We start from the raw sequence: 14,064 nt of genomic DNA, 5'->3' as shown, positions 1-14,064 counted from the left end.
CTCCCTTGTTTGGGATGCGTCATTTGCAATCCCGCTGAAAATTGGGGCTTTTTTAGAACGCTGCAAGATGTGGGACAAATTTTTCAAAAGCGGGACTGTTCCGCCAAAAGCAGGACATCTGGTCACTCTAGTTTAGTCTAAAGAGCCTTGGTAGATTTAGTCTAAAGTCAATGGCTAGAATGCAGTATTACAGGCTAATTCTGCCTACTGCCAGCAGTTCGATTCTCATCAGCTCAAGAGGTTGACTCAGCCTTCCATTTTTCCAAGGTCGTTAAAATGAAGATCCAGATTGTTGGGGGCAATATGCTGACCATGTAAATTGTTTAGAGAGGGCTGTAAAGCACTGTGAAGTGTATACAAGTCCAAGGGCTAAGTACTATTGCTAAAGAAGAGAAGGCTGAAAAGAGATATGACAGCAATCTTCCAATACATAAAGGGATGTCAAAAGGCAGAAGATTTATTTTCTGTAGCATCCAAGGGTAAGATAAAAACCAGTGAGTAGAAATCTGAGAAAGCTTTACAGAGGGAAATCCAAACTTGAAGGAAGGAAGAATTTTCTGAGTGTGAGCACAATTAAAGAGAGGAACAGCCTGCCACATCATATCAAGGGGAATAACTATTTATCTGGGATAATAGGAAGAATCCTGTTCTGGGCACGGGGGTTGAATTAGATGACCACCATTTCCAACCCTATTACTGTATGAAATATTGCCTGAGATTTATTTAAACATCAGCAAATATCAAAACTGTTTGGTGGCAAACTGGGATAAATGGCAAGCAAAAGCAGGGAGAAAAAGACAAGAATTTTTCTAGAATAATTAGGAGTTGGGTGGTACAAATGGACTAAAATAAAGACTTTATATTTATTTATATAGCTATCTGTATCTACGTTTCCAGAGTTCCTGGAAACAATGCTGAACAATCCCAGAGGTCTTTGGTTAAAGCAGCAAAATAGAGATGGGAAGTAGGATACCAGGTGATATCTCTTCTATTCTGCACTATGAAAGAAACAGTTTGATACATAGAGATGATGTACCCAACATATAAATGTTAGATATATCAGCATCCACAGAGATCCAGAACTAGTTGAGGTATCTGACTCCATTTTAATTTTTAAAGGGAGTAAATAGCTAATACATAGGACTGTTAACCTATAGGTACAAGTATTCCCACAGTGACTGTCAAACTTTTAGAATCTGAATTTGAAGGAAGAATTATTACTTAAATAGAATAGAATAGAATAGAATAGAATAGAATAGAATAGAATAGAATAGAATAGAATAGAATTTTTTTATTGGCCAAGTGTGATTGGACACACAAGGAATTTGTCTTGGTGCATATGCTCTCAGTGTACATAAAGGAAAAGATACGTTCATCAAGGTACAACATTTACAACACAATTGATGATCAATATATCAATATAAATCATAAGGATTGCCAGCAACAAGTTATAGTCATACTCATAAAGATGAGTAGTGAAGTAGCTCACTGCCAGCTTTGATAAATTAGTTTTGTAAACTTTTTCACTGTTTCAGAAACAACTCTGTACACTCTAATTTAGTAGATATGACAGAGAATTATGTACACTAATTTTCCCTCAATTTTTATGTGCTGTAATTCCTTGCATTGCCTTGCCTTTGGTCATTTGGATTAGAAATTACAAGACTTGAAGTCCAATACATCTGAAAGGTACCAGTGAGGGAATTCTATACCTTTCTCAAGTCACTTTCAAGCATTTCAAGGCTTCCTTATCATTAGAGGCAGGATTATGATGCATGAATTGGGTAGTGGTCCAATCACTAACAGGCCAAGCACATTATGTCCCTGTGCAGTTTATCACTAAACGTGACTGTGAAGTGTTTTGGTCTTAAAAACAGAAAGGGTTTTTGGAGTGTCTGTATGCAAACTCCTTAAACACAATGTTCCTTTACTCAGGATCATGCTGACAACCACACCATTCTGGATGTAGGTGCTTTAAACGGAGACGAGCATCTGTATGCTCAAAAGCACTTTAAAAAAAACTTTGAATCTGTAGCACTGCATAGGCCAACGCTGATCTGTGTTAGTTAAAAGAGTTTCCTGAAGTTTGTCCTTGAATAAGAGCTTTCAAATGGCTGACTTGGAAAACAAATAAATAAAAGAATTTTAATCTATTCTCTTTTGATTAATGTCTACATCAGCCCTCTCCAACCAGGTTGTGGGATTATAGAAATCAGGTCCAACATATCTGGAGATTAACAATTAGGGAAGGCTGTTCTTTAAACAAGCATTCAACACTGCTTTTCCTATTAAAACGTGATCTGATCTTTTAAGAAGTCTAGCACAGGTGGCTGCATTCTCCAACAAGAACATAATTCCCCCATGGTGACAAGAAGTTTTATTGACGAAACACATGGCTTGTCTCAACCTCTGTGATCCTGCATAACCAATATTACCCCAGCTGCTTGGAGAAATACCAGTGCAAATGGCAGAAGCAGCAACTGTGCTGGGAGGCCAGCACCATACCATTTTGTGCACAATCCCTCAGATAGAATGACATGAGGGGAGGGGTAAAAATTAGCTGCTGCCCCCAAAATAAGATGGCATGGAAGAAAAATACCATTCAAAGAAGGTATGTTTAAGGAAAAGCTAGAAAAACTAGAAAATGCCCAGAAATTCCAAATGTTGTCTCAGCATCTCTAGGCTGAAGTACAACAAGTGGCTGTTATTTCCAACAATTTCCAGCTACTTTATTGTGACATCTGTCCCTCCTACAGATACAGATTGCATAAAAATACACAGGGGAAAGTTATCTGTGTTACATAGCCTCACACTGTGGGGATAGGTTTATGCCCAATAACCAGATTGTAGAATACAAGGCATCAATGGTACAAGTGCTCCACTATACCTAAGTATACATGTAATCTAATCTATTAGTCATCTCCCTCTGCTTCAACGGAAAAGCTCAGAAGTACTAGTGAAGGATTTTCTGGCACTGACCAGGCTAAAATATCCAGAATTTCAAACTGCCATATTAGGATCAATTTGTTTAGAAGAGAAAGGTTTATAGAATAAAAGGTGATTAGAAACATCTAAAACTCCCCCAAAATAGGCTTAGCCTAGCAGCCAGCTTTTTGAGAAGAATCTTTGTTTTAAGCTGCCATCTATTCCTTTCTAGTTAAGGTACTGGAGCGTAAACCTGGGATGTCCTGCTCGAAAATCAGTTGGACTACCATGGATCGTGATCTTATTCAACATGCATATGACTTTCAGCAGTATCCAAATCAGTAAATATTTATTTATTTATTTATTTTATTTTATTTTGTCACAACAATATATGTAGGAATCATACAAAAGATTATATAGTATATAAACATATATGAGTAAATATAAGGAGGTATAAGCATATATATAGAAAGAAGAAAAGAAAAACAATAGGACAGGAACGGTAGGCACGTTTGTGCGCTTATGCACGCCCCTTATGGTCCTCTTAGGAATGGGGTGAGGTCAATAGTAGAAAGTTTTTGGATAAAGCTTTTAGGATTATGGGAAGAGACCACAGAGTCAGGTAAAGTATTCCAAGCACTGATGATTCTGTTACAGAAGTCATATTTTCTGCAATCTAGATTAAAGCGGTTGACATTAAGTTTAAATCTATTAGTTGCTCTAGTATTATTGCAATTAAAGCTGAAGTAGTCTTTAACAAGAAGGACATTATAATAGATGATTCTGTGAGTTAAGCTTAGGTCTTGTCGAAGGCGACGGAGTTCCAAGTTTTCTAAGCCTAGGATTTCAAGTCTGGTGGGATAGGGTATTCTATTGTTTTCAGAGGAATGGAGAACTCTTCTTGTAAAATATTTCTGGACACGTTCAATTGTATTGATGTCAGAGATGTGGTGAGGGTTCCAGACAGGCGAGCTGTATTCTAGAATTGGTCTAGCAAATGTTTTATATGCTCTGGTTAGTAGTGTGGTGTTTTTGGAAAAGAAGCTACGCAAGATTAGGTTTACAACTCTTAGAGCTTTTTTTGCTATGTAGTTGCAGTGGGCTTTGGCACTTAGATCATTTGACATGAAAACTCAAAGGTCTTTAACGGGATGGGGGTCGTCAGTAAGGTAATGTCCATCTAGTATGTACTTAGTTTTTGGGTTCTTTTTTCCTATATGTAAGACTGAGCATTTGCTGGTTGAAATTTGGAGCTGCCAATTTTTAGACCAAGCGGTTAGATGATCAAGGTCGTTTTGAATGATAGAAGTATTGTCTGTGATGTTAAATAGTTTGACATCATCAGCAAAGAGAACACAATTACTTGAGATATGGTCACAAAGATCATTAATGTATAGTATAAAGAGTGTTAGTCCAAGAACGCTGCCTTGAGGAACGCCACTCTTGACAGGAACAGGATTTGATAGAGCATTGCCAATTTTGACCACTTGTTGTCTGTTAGACAGAAAAGCAGATATCCATTTGTGGAGGGGTCCTGAGATGCCATAGGATATTAGTTTTAGGAGAAGTTTATCGTGTACTATTGAGTCAAAAGCTTTGCAGAAGTCTATGTAGATTGCATCTATTGATTTGCCTTGATCAAGATTTGAAGTCCATATGTTTTTGCAGTGGAGAAGTTGTAAGTTACATGATAATTTTTTCTGAAACCAAATTGTTTGTTGGAGAGTAGGTTGTTTGTTTCTAAGTGTGAGGTAATGGATTGGTTGATGATAGATTCCATGACTTTGCAGGTGACACAGCAAAGGGAGATTGGTCTGTAGTTTTCGACTAAGCTGGGGTCTCCTTTTTTGAAGATAGGGATGACTGTGATAAACAAATTACATCTATAGATAAATACATCAATTCATATTAGGGATGCAAAATACCAGACAATCACTAGATGGAAGCAAAGAGATATAGAAAACTGTTGGTTGCCCAACATTCTGTAGCTCAGATATGGTAGTCCTAGATTAATCTGTTCTACTATGTACCTATATACAATATTTCACAGTATATACAGTATCAATATACAGTTCTTTGCACACAATCTCAAGTTTTCAACAGGGAATCCCTTCATTTATAAATACAGATTATGTCCAATCTTCACTGTATGGACTGCATATACCCCTTGAATAGCTCTGCAGTTTTAGGCACACCTGCACACATACACACACCCCATTACACAACCATAAAGATCAAGTACTACCATAATTAAGCACACAAAAGCAGCCTCTGTGGTTGCATAGCTGGGAAAAGAACCATTTAAGCAATGCGGTGAACACACCCAAATCCACATCCGTTCCAATTCAAGGGATATGTTGTGAATTGCTAAAGCGCTAGCCAAATTCTGGTGCCTGCCGTATATGCCCTCCCCCTTCCATCATCTGTTCTGCTCCATCCTTTTCAATAACATGGTATTTTAACAGAGAATCGCACACAGAAGAGAGACCCGGTAAGGATTTGATTAGCTAGAGCAGACACAGACTCCGGCAACGCAGGCTGATTCATGTCGGAACAATTTCTTCCCAGCTACCCAAATGTGTGATTTGCATGTCTAAAAACATAGAGCTCTGGTCAATCTAGGATCAGCCCTTACCTTGAAATGCTGCAGCTGAAGAATCTGGTCCTCGAGCTGTTGTCTCTTCCCTTCTATTTCCGTCTGCCTTTTCCTTTTTTCCTTAGCAAAGACAAAAAGCAGCAGAAGAGAAATTGTCTGTCACTAGAGAAGCAAAGGTTTTCAAATGTGTTTTTTTCATACGAGTGGATGTGCAAGCCAAGCCCTTCGGTTAGAGAAGCCACCTGATCCACCCGTGCCAGCTTGTCACCTACCTCACACAAACAGCATCTTCACAAAAATAGCATGTCAGCTAAGGACTAATGTCTTGTTCACTCAGGAGGAGAGAGATGGGTCTTCTCAAGTTCAGCTATGGGAATGACAACGAAGAGCAGAGTCCCGGGGGAAGAGGGGGGGGGGAGACACAGCAGGCACAAAGCTTAACAACTGAGTTAAAGGCACAAAACGTAACCCTTGTGCCTTGCATCTCCTAAAAAATGTAACATGCATGCAGAGCAAAGAAGGGCTAGTGATAGTGTAGAGATACATATGAGATAAAATCAGGGTAAGGGTAAGATTAATTTACAGGGCATTCTATCCCTGGACCAATTATTATCTCAGTTTGAATAATTTGGGAAGGATAAGGTTTGGCCAGCATCTTCACCATCACCTTTATTCATCTATTTTCTTATTTTCTTCTTATACCTAAATGCAACACAAACATTCCCCAACAGCTTATTTTTCCTGCCATGATCCCACAGTGTTGTCTGGGCTCCCAGCCCACATGCAAGACATATTTCAATCTTTCTTAGATATCCTTACACTCAGTCTTAAGGTAGCATTTTCCTCTTTTAATCAACAATATTTGGTGGCGACAAGGTGGATAACATCTGTTGTATTTTATTACTCATTATCTTGAAGGCAAAATTGGGTGCCAAGCTAAGGATGCTATCAGAGCAATGCTTATTGTGCTGATGGGTGCATATAAACAGAATAACAGAGTTGGAAGGGACCTTGGAGGTCTTCTAGTCCAACCCCACCCCTGCTCAGGCAGGAAACCCTACACCATTTCAAACAACGGTTGTCCAATCTCTTTTTTAAAACTTCCAATGTTGGAGCATTCACAATTTCCGGAGTGAAGTTGTTCCACTAATTAAATGTTCTAACTGTCAGGAAATTTCTCCTTAGTTCTAGGTTGCTTCTCCCTTTGATTAGTTTATTAACTAATCAATATTAATAGCTGCTGCTCCCTGGTCAACCCATCCTCCTGCTATTCCACTAGGTGTAATCCACCACAATTTACCACCACAACTGAACCCAAAATGTATGTTGCTAAGTGAAAAATTTGTTACGTGAGTTTTGCCCTATTTTACAACTTTTCTTGCCCCACTTGTTAAGTGAATCACTGCAATTGTTAAATTAGTAACATGGTTGTTAAGTAAATCTGGTTTCCCCATTGACTTTGTTTATAAGAAGGTTGCAAAGATTATCAACATGATTCTGGAACACTTCAACCGTCATAAATATGAGTCAGTTGTTATGCATCCAAATGTAAATCGTGTGACCATGGAGATGCTGCAGTAGTCATAAGTGTGAAAAATGGTCATAAATCACTTTTTTCAGTGGCACTATAACTTTGAATCGTCACTATGCAAACTGTTTTAAGTCAAGGACTACCTGTATGGCTTCCCAAAAGAACTCCATGCAACAGCATCAAGCCACTGGTTTCTCAGAAATATGCGGTCACAAAAAAACCTGCCCAGCCAGTAGTATTATACCTACAACCTATACTAGTTTAGTGCAAGGCAGAAACTGCAAATTATGGAAATGCCACGCTTCCAACCCCCAGAGCATGGAGAAGTCTAGAAGTTGGCAACTGTTGCCTATACAAAAAAAAGTAGAAGAGAGAAATCCTAAGTATGTGCTGCCTGTGACTCAGTTCCCTTTGTGATTTTGATTTACATGGAGGTTTTTTTACATTTTCATTCAGTGTGGATTACAAGAGAAGGGGTGGAGGAGGAATAGAAAAAACAGCACAGAAAGAAACTTGGAGTTGATGGACAGAGCCCTGAAGCCCGATCCATCCCATTCCAGTTGCAGCAATGTGACTGATGGGTATTTCTTCCAGTGGGTAATGACATGCAGACGAGGGAGGACTGCCAAGCCAGAAGAATCAACCAATCATTTTGTTTATCGTGCATAATCAGGACAGCCTCATTGGCAATCAGTCAGAACTTGCAGGGGAGGTGGGGGGGGGGAGATAGGAAAGAGATTGGCAATGGGGACAGCAGATTTCATGCTGACATAGTTTTCTGCTGACTGCCTCTATTCTTGGTCTGCAAGCATAATGACAGGTTAGCAGGACTGGATAAAGGGGACAATATCCAGAATGGTTGTGCCAAATGATATACTGGTCTAAGCAAATGAATCACTTTCACTTTTAATTTATCTTTGTAGGTGGGAGGAAAGGGAGTTTTATTTTTTTTGCCTTAAAACTGTTGTGGTGGTATGAGGGACACAGGGACTCAAGGACCATCTTTCCAGCTATTACCCCACCCACCAGAGGCAGGATAAGATATGATTGATAAGAGAAGATTCCCTTCTCTTAAGGAGATCTATCTATTGGGACCAAGAAGAAGGGCCTTCTCCATGGTGGCTCCCTTCCTGTGGAACATAATCACTGCAGAGATAAGATTGGCCTCCAACTTAATGTTCTTTCAAAAGCCCCTGAAGACATGGTTTTGACAGTGGGGCTGGGGAGCCCAGGATGATACACAACTCATCAAGTGATTGTTGTTGCCAGAGGGATGGAGGCTTATAGGGTTTTGAATTTGGGGTTTTATTTCTGTAAGCTGTCTGGAGTCACTGCAAACGAGTTGGGGGGTGGATATATACATTTTCTTAATAAATAATTATTGAATACTGATTGCCTGAAACATCTCTGCTTGCTTATTAATTATCAGTTCTGATCGGCTGTCAATTCTTAGCAGAACTGACTGCACATTCACCACACAGTAACATCCAGGTAATTAAATGGGTAACTACTGGTAGTTAAAACAATTTAATTCCAAAAACAGAAAACTTGGGCAACTAAACAGCCAGTCAAGTGGAAGTGATTAGGGAGACCCAAACTCAACTCTCAAAACAACCACAGATTTCACTTGATGTCCTTGGGCCAGTCACTATTGTTCAGCCCAACTAATTGGACAAAATAAAAAAGGAGTAAGTTGCAGGAGAGATTGCATAATCTTCTTACCATGTTCCTCAAAATATAGTAAGTTTTGTAGAAACAATTTACTAGGAAAATAGGATTTTATCATGGGATTTCCATAACACTACCTTAAAAAGTAGCTATGATCTTGGCAGCCATAGGCAAATCTAGTCTCTAATCAGATCACAGATGACAAATCACAGCAAGCAAGCCAGATTCAAAATGCTAAAGGTTTGGGAAGAGGAGATCTATTAACACCTATCTATGATGAAATGTAGGTTTGACTCAGAGAATGAGGACTGCTGAGTCATTAGTGCTTCATTCAAAGAATGAAGAAGGGAATGGAGGCTTGACGGTTAGCAAAAATCCTTTATTAACAACAAACTAACAGCGAGTAAAACTAGGGTAATATTCCCGAACAAACCAACTTCACTCACAGCTGCTACTTATATAGCAGCTATCACCTGTTGGCCAATGATGGCCACTCATTTATAAGCCACTAAGCAACGATTCTCTAGCCTCATACGCTGCAATTAGAGAAAAGATACTTGAATTCTGGGAAAGCAGAAGATGTGAGAAAGAAACTCAAACAATTCACCTTTGATTTAGTAAAAAATAAGTTGAACTGGAGAGGCTTTGACTGGCTTTCAAGATTCAGCCACATTATATTAAATTATATACGTTCCAAGTCTTCATCTGCCTGTTTTCTGATCTTGCCTACCTTAAAGGGCTCACAGTCATGGACAAGGTGTTCAGTGTTAACCCTGATGAGATATGATTCATTGAGGATGGACATGGCAGCAGTAAATTGTATAAATGTGTTTTCTAATTCTGCCCACTGCCAGTAGTTCGATCCTGACCAGCTCAAGGTTGATTCAGCCTCCCATCCTTCTGAGGCTGGTAAAATGAGAACCCAGATTGTTGGGGAAATACGTTGGGGGCAATATAAACCACTTAAAGAGGGTTATAAAGCACTGTAAACCATTATATAAGGCTAAGTGCTAAGTGCTATTGCTATTACACTGAATGGAATAGGAACAAGTACTTATCAACAGCTGCACATTCTTAGTTATGGTATTTAGCTGTTTTGGAGAAAATCTTTAATTGTTTTGCAGAGCACTCTTATTTAGTTCTGCTATAGTTACTATCTTCCAATTTCTGTGTCTTGTGAACACATCTACAAATGAGTTGGTCATGAAATTCATGCAATATTATGTGTGCCAAAAATGGAAAAAAAGGCTACTGTGTAGGAATACCTTCCCTCTGACATTTTTTGTGTGAAGTTTAACCTTTTCATTACAGGCTTTCTCTCTGTAAGTAGGTTTTTCTCTTTACTTTTATTGCTATCATTTTGTATGGTTTTTACACGTATTATTTGTACAGTACTTCATATTTTAATTGCTGATTATAGACTCCTTCAAGATTTGTAATAATGGGAAGTGGTATACAAAGATATTAAAATAGCTATCATGACATCCACAATAACAATAACAGCTTAATCTTCTTCCAAAATGCCAATCAACTCCTTGGCTTCCAACATGGTTCTGAGCTGGCTGCAAGAAACTCCCTGCACTCGGTAGTGAAAGGAAAGGAACCATCTGTTATTCCTATTGCCAGATTTCAGTTTTCTGCCATTCTGAGACATATTATATTCCTTTTCTCATATGATAGTTAGTAAGATTACGCAATCTCCTGTCACTAAAGCCGCAATTATATTCAGGCTAGATTGTTAGTAGTCCCATGGATATGTGGAAAAAAGACTAACATTACAGCACTGGATCAGGTATACCGTGTTTCCCCGAAAATAAGACCGTCTTATATTTTTTTGAAACCTGAAATAAGCGCTTGGCCTTATTTTCAGGGAGGTCTTATTATTTTGGGGCATGTGGAGCAAGACAGGGATCCTCTTATCACCTTACCTGATTTCCAGCTCTGTCTCCCTAACCCTAACCAGAGGAAATGGTGGGGACCTGCTGCTCAATGCATTTAAATATTTTCGGAGGAGGGCTTACTTTTGGGGAAACATGGTACATGTTTTCCAAAATCTCAGTTTCATGGTGAGTACTTATGCTCGTATTCCAATGGACACACATAAGCCCATAGTGACTGCGGGTGTATTTTTGTTGGACAGCAGATAGTATTATATAGCTATAAATCTACATCATGTATATGGCATTTTGTATACATAGAAAGAATGTATGAGGAGAGAAACACTACAGAGTACAGTTAGTCCTCGATTTACAAACAATTCATTTAGTGACCATTCAAAGTTACAATGGCACTGAAAAAAGCGACTTATGACCATTTTTCACACTTACGACTATTGCAGCATCCCCATGGTCATATGATCAAAATTCAGATGCTTGGTAACTGACTCATATTTATGACGGTTGTAGTATCTTGGGGTCATGTGATCAATTTTTGCGACCTTCTAACAAGCAAAGTGAATGGAGAAGCCAGATCCACTTAAAAACCATGTTATTAACTTAACAAATGCAATGATTCACTTCACAACTATGGCAAGAAAAATTGTAAAATGGGGCAAACTCACTTAACAAATGTTTCACTTAGCAACATAAATCTTGGGCTCAATTGTGATCGTAACTTGAGGAGTACCCATACTTTAATGTTTGTAAGAAAGTATTCTTCAGGCTGGTGCTTGTATGAAAGTTTAAAAAAGACTTATTTAGAAAATAATATGCTAATTTAAAAGCCTGAGTTAATTCAATCTAAAGTACTTACAGCCAAGAGTGCTTTCCTCCATTGTGAAGACAGAGCAATACAATAAAGTACCTGACTCACACAAATCAAAAGTCAGAACAGAAAAAGAGAACTGAACTGGGAGAATTAAGAAGAGATGAAAATCCAGGATATCAATCTAATCAATAGGAAACATATCACATAGAAAACCGCAAATTGTGTTAAATCAGAAAAGTGTTAGTAAGTACTGAGTCTCTTTGCCAATTATGTCTACACCTATTTCCCCCCCAGTGGTCAGTTTATAGATATAGAAATTAGTGGATGAAAAGTTAGTTTCTATTTTATTTTTCTCTTCCAGATGCCGCATCAGCCTGTGGCATTATTATATTACCAAAGCAACAGTTCACATTAATGACTGTGGTTTATGATGTCAGCCATTTTGTTCGTCGTAATACCTTAAACCAGAACTGGGCAAAAGACAGATATTATCTGCTATATTCTAAAATTAGCAACAATCCCCTCCTTAAAAATATTGCTGAAGAAAGAAGTGGATTACACAACCCCAGAGATCCCCTCTTCTTTAATTTGCAATGCATGTTTACCTAAATCTCTTATAAAAACAAAACAGACTAGATGCCACAAGCCTGAAGAGCGCTCACCCTCATTTTTCACCTATGTGACATCCTGTGGCACCTATAGTTTCTTAAGAGCATCGAAGATTTATTTAGCTATATATTATAGTGTTTTAGATTTTTGTTAATATACCTTTTAGAATAGAATAGAATAGAATTTTATTGGCCAAGTGTGATTGGACACACAAGGAATTTGTCTTGGTGCATATGCTCTCAGTGTACATAAAGAAAAGATACGTTCATCAAGGTACAACATTTACAACACAATTGATGGTCAATATATCAATATAAATCATAAGGATTGCCAGCAACAAGTTATAGTCATACAGTCATAAGTGGAAAGAGATTGGTGATGGGAACTATGAGACGATTAATAGTAGTGCAGATTCAGTAAATAGTCTGACAGTGTTGATGGAATTATTTGTTTAGCAGAGTGATGGCCTTCGGGAAAAAACTGTCCTTGTGTCTAGTTGTTCTGGTATGCAGTGCTCTATAGCGTCGTTTTGAGGGTAGGAGTTGAAACAGTTTATGTCCAGGATGCGAGGGGTCTGCAAATATTTTCACGGCCCTCTTCTTGATTCGTGCAGTATACAGGTCCTCAATGGAAGGCAGGTTGGTAGCAATTATTTTTTCTGCAGTTCTAATTATCCTCTGAAGTCTGTGTCTTTCTTGTTGGGTTGCAGAACCGAACCAGACAGTTATAGAGGTGCAAATGACAGACTCAATAATTCCTCTGTAGAACTGAATCAGCAGCTCCTTGGGCAGTTTGAGCTTACTGAGTTGGCGCAGAAAGAACATTCTTTGTTGTCCTTTTTTAATGATGTTTTTGATGTTAGCTGTCCATTTTAGATCTTGCGATATGATAGAACCTAGAAATTTGAAGGTTTCTACTGTTGATACTGTGTTGTCAAGTATTGTGAGAGGTGGAAGTATGGAAGGGTTTTTCCTAAAGTCTACCACCATTTCTACGGTTTTGAGTGTGTTCTGTTCCAGATTGTTTTGGTTGCACCACAAGGCTAGTCGTTCGACCTCTCGTCTATATGCGGATTCGTTATTGTCTTTTTTTAAAAAAATTTAAAAACTGTTCATTTTATACTTTCAGTTTGTAAAATTATGGCTCGTATTTTACCTTTCTTATGCTGGTGTATGACTATAATAAAGTTTTGATTGATTGAGCAACAAAGATTTAAAAAAAATCCTATTAATAGAATTCCTAACGCTATATGGTATATTACTACAGCATATCTTGATTAGGGATGCCAGTGCCAAGAAAAGCCTCTTTGTTATAGTAAGAATTAGCTTTCAAGGATAACATGTACGGATGGAGGGTTGGCAACAAAGAAGATGCTTAGTCAAGTTCTGATCCAGATAATAATCATCTCCCCCATTCTGAAATTGGCCTAGAAATCAATAGTCAATCACTTGGTTTCATACATCTAACTCTAAAAAAGATTTAGCTGTATAAACAGAGTCAGTTCCATTACATTTACTTTGCCAATCAGTTGTGAAATTGGAAGGAATATGGCAAACTGGTCTCAACTCACGGCTGAATGCTACAGATATCCTGTAATATCTGTAAGACCGGCCTAAATCCCTCATTCCCTGAAATACAACATCTATCACACTGCTAAAATCTGTTCAGAAGCCATTTGTAGGCCTTTGCTTGCAACACAATTAGGAAGGAGATCTGGGCACACCTACAAGTCACTCACACCAATATCTTCTGAGTTCTGCCTGTTCTTCAATATTTTGCATTATTAACCCAGAGACTTGAAAGTGTTTTTTAAGTAAGTTAGCAAATTTTGCTTACAAAGCTACCTGCCAATCAAAACTTGATAAGGGCACCGACCTTGTCCTTTATCAGTGTGGGACCATCCATCCCACGTCCTCCTTACCCTTGAAAGCAGCTTCATGATATTACAGTTTGTACTTGGGACGAGGGAGGGATTGACTTGTAGATGCTAATGTGAAATGAATCCAAGGACACAGCAGAAAGGAAAATT

At 38.4% G+C, this 14,064-nt stretch overlaps 1 protein-coding gene across 7 annotated transcripts in view; it reads right to left on the bottom strand.

Annotated features, from left to right (window-relative positions):
* The window catches only part of PALM2AKAP2 (PALM2 and AKAP2 fusion), a 310,829-nt gene that overhangs the window by 252,073 nt on the left and 44,692 nt on the right, over positions 1-14,064 (bottom strand). For 5 of the 7 annotated variants that reach the window (XM_058173903.1, XM_058173907.1, XM_058173904.1 and 2 more), the window contains exon 2: positions 5,561-5,641. The exons of 1 other annotated variant lie outside the window; for it this stretch is intronic. In XM_058173903.1, coding sequence (XP_058029886.1) covers positions 5,561-5,641 — 81 coding nt within the window. Of the gene's footprint in view, positions 1-5,560; positions 5,642-5,793; positions 5,852-14,064 lie in introns of those variants that run through there. One more of the 7 variants, XM_058173906.1, reaches the window with a different exon arrangement.

The sequence above is a fragment of the Ahaetulla prasina genome, chromosome 2 (assembly GCF_028640845.1).
Source record: "Ahaetulla prasina isolate Xishuangbanna chromosome 2, ASM2864084v1, whole genome shotgun sequence".
NCBI classification, from domain to species: domain Eukaryota; kingdom Metazoa; phylum Chordata; class Lepidosauria; order Squamata; family Colubridae; genus Ahaetulla; species Ahaetulla prasina.
Note: the sequence above shows the minus strand (reverse complement) of the source record. Positions and strands in the feature narration are given on the sequence as shown.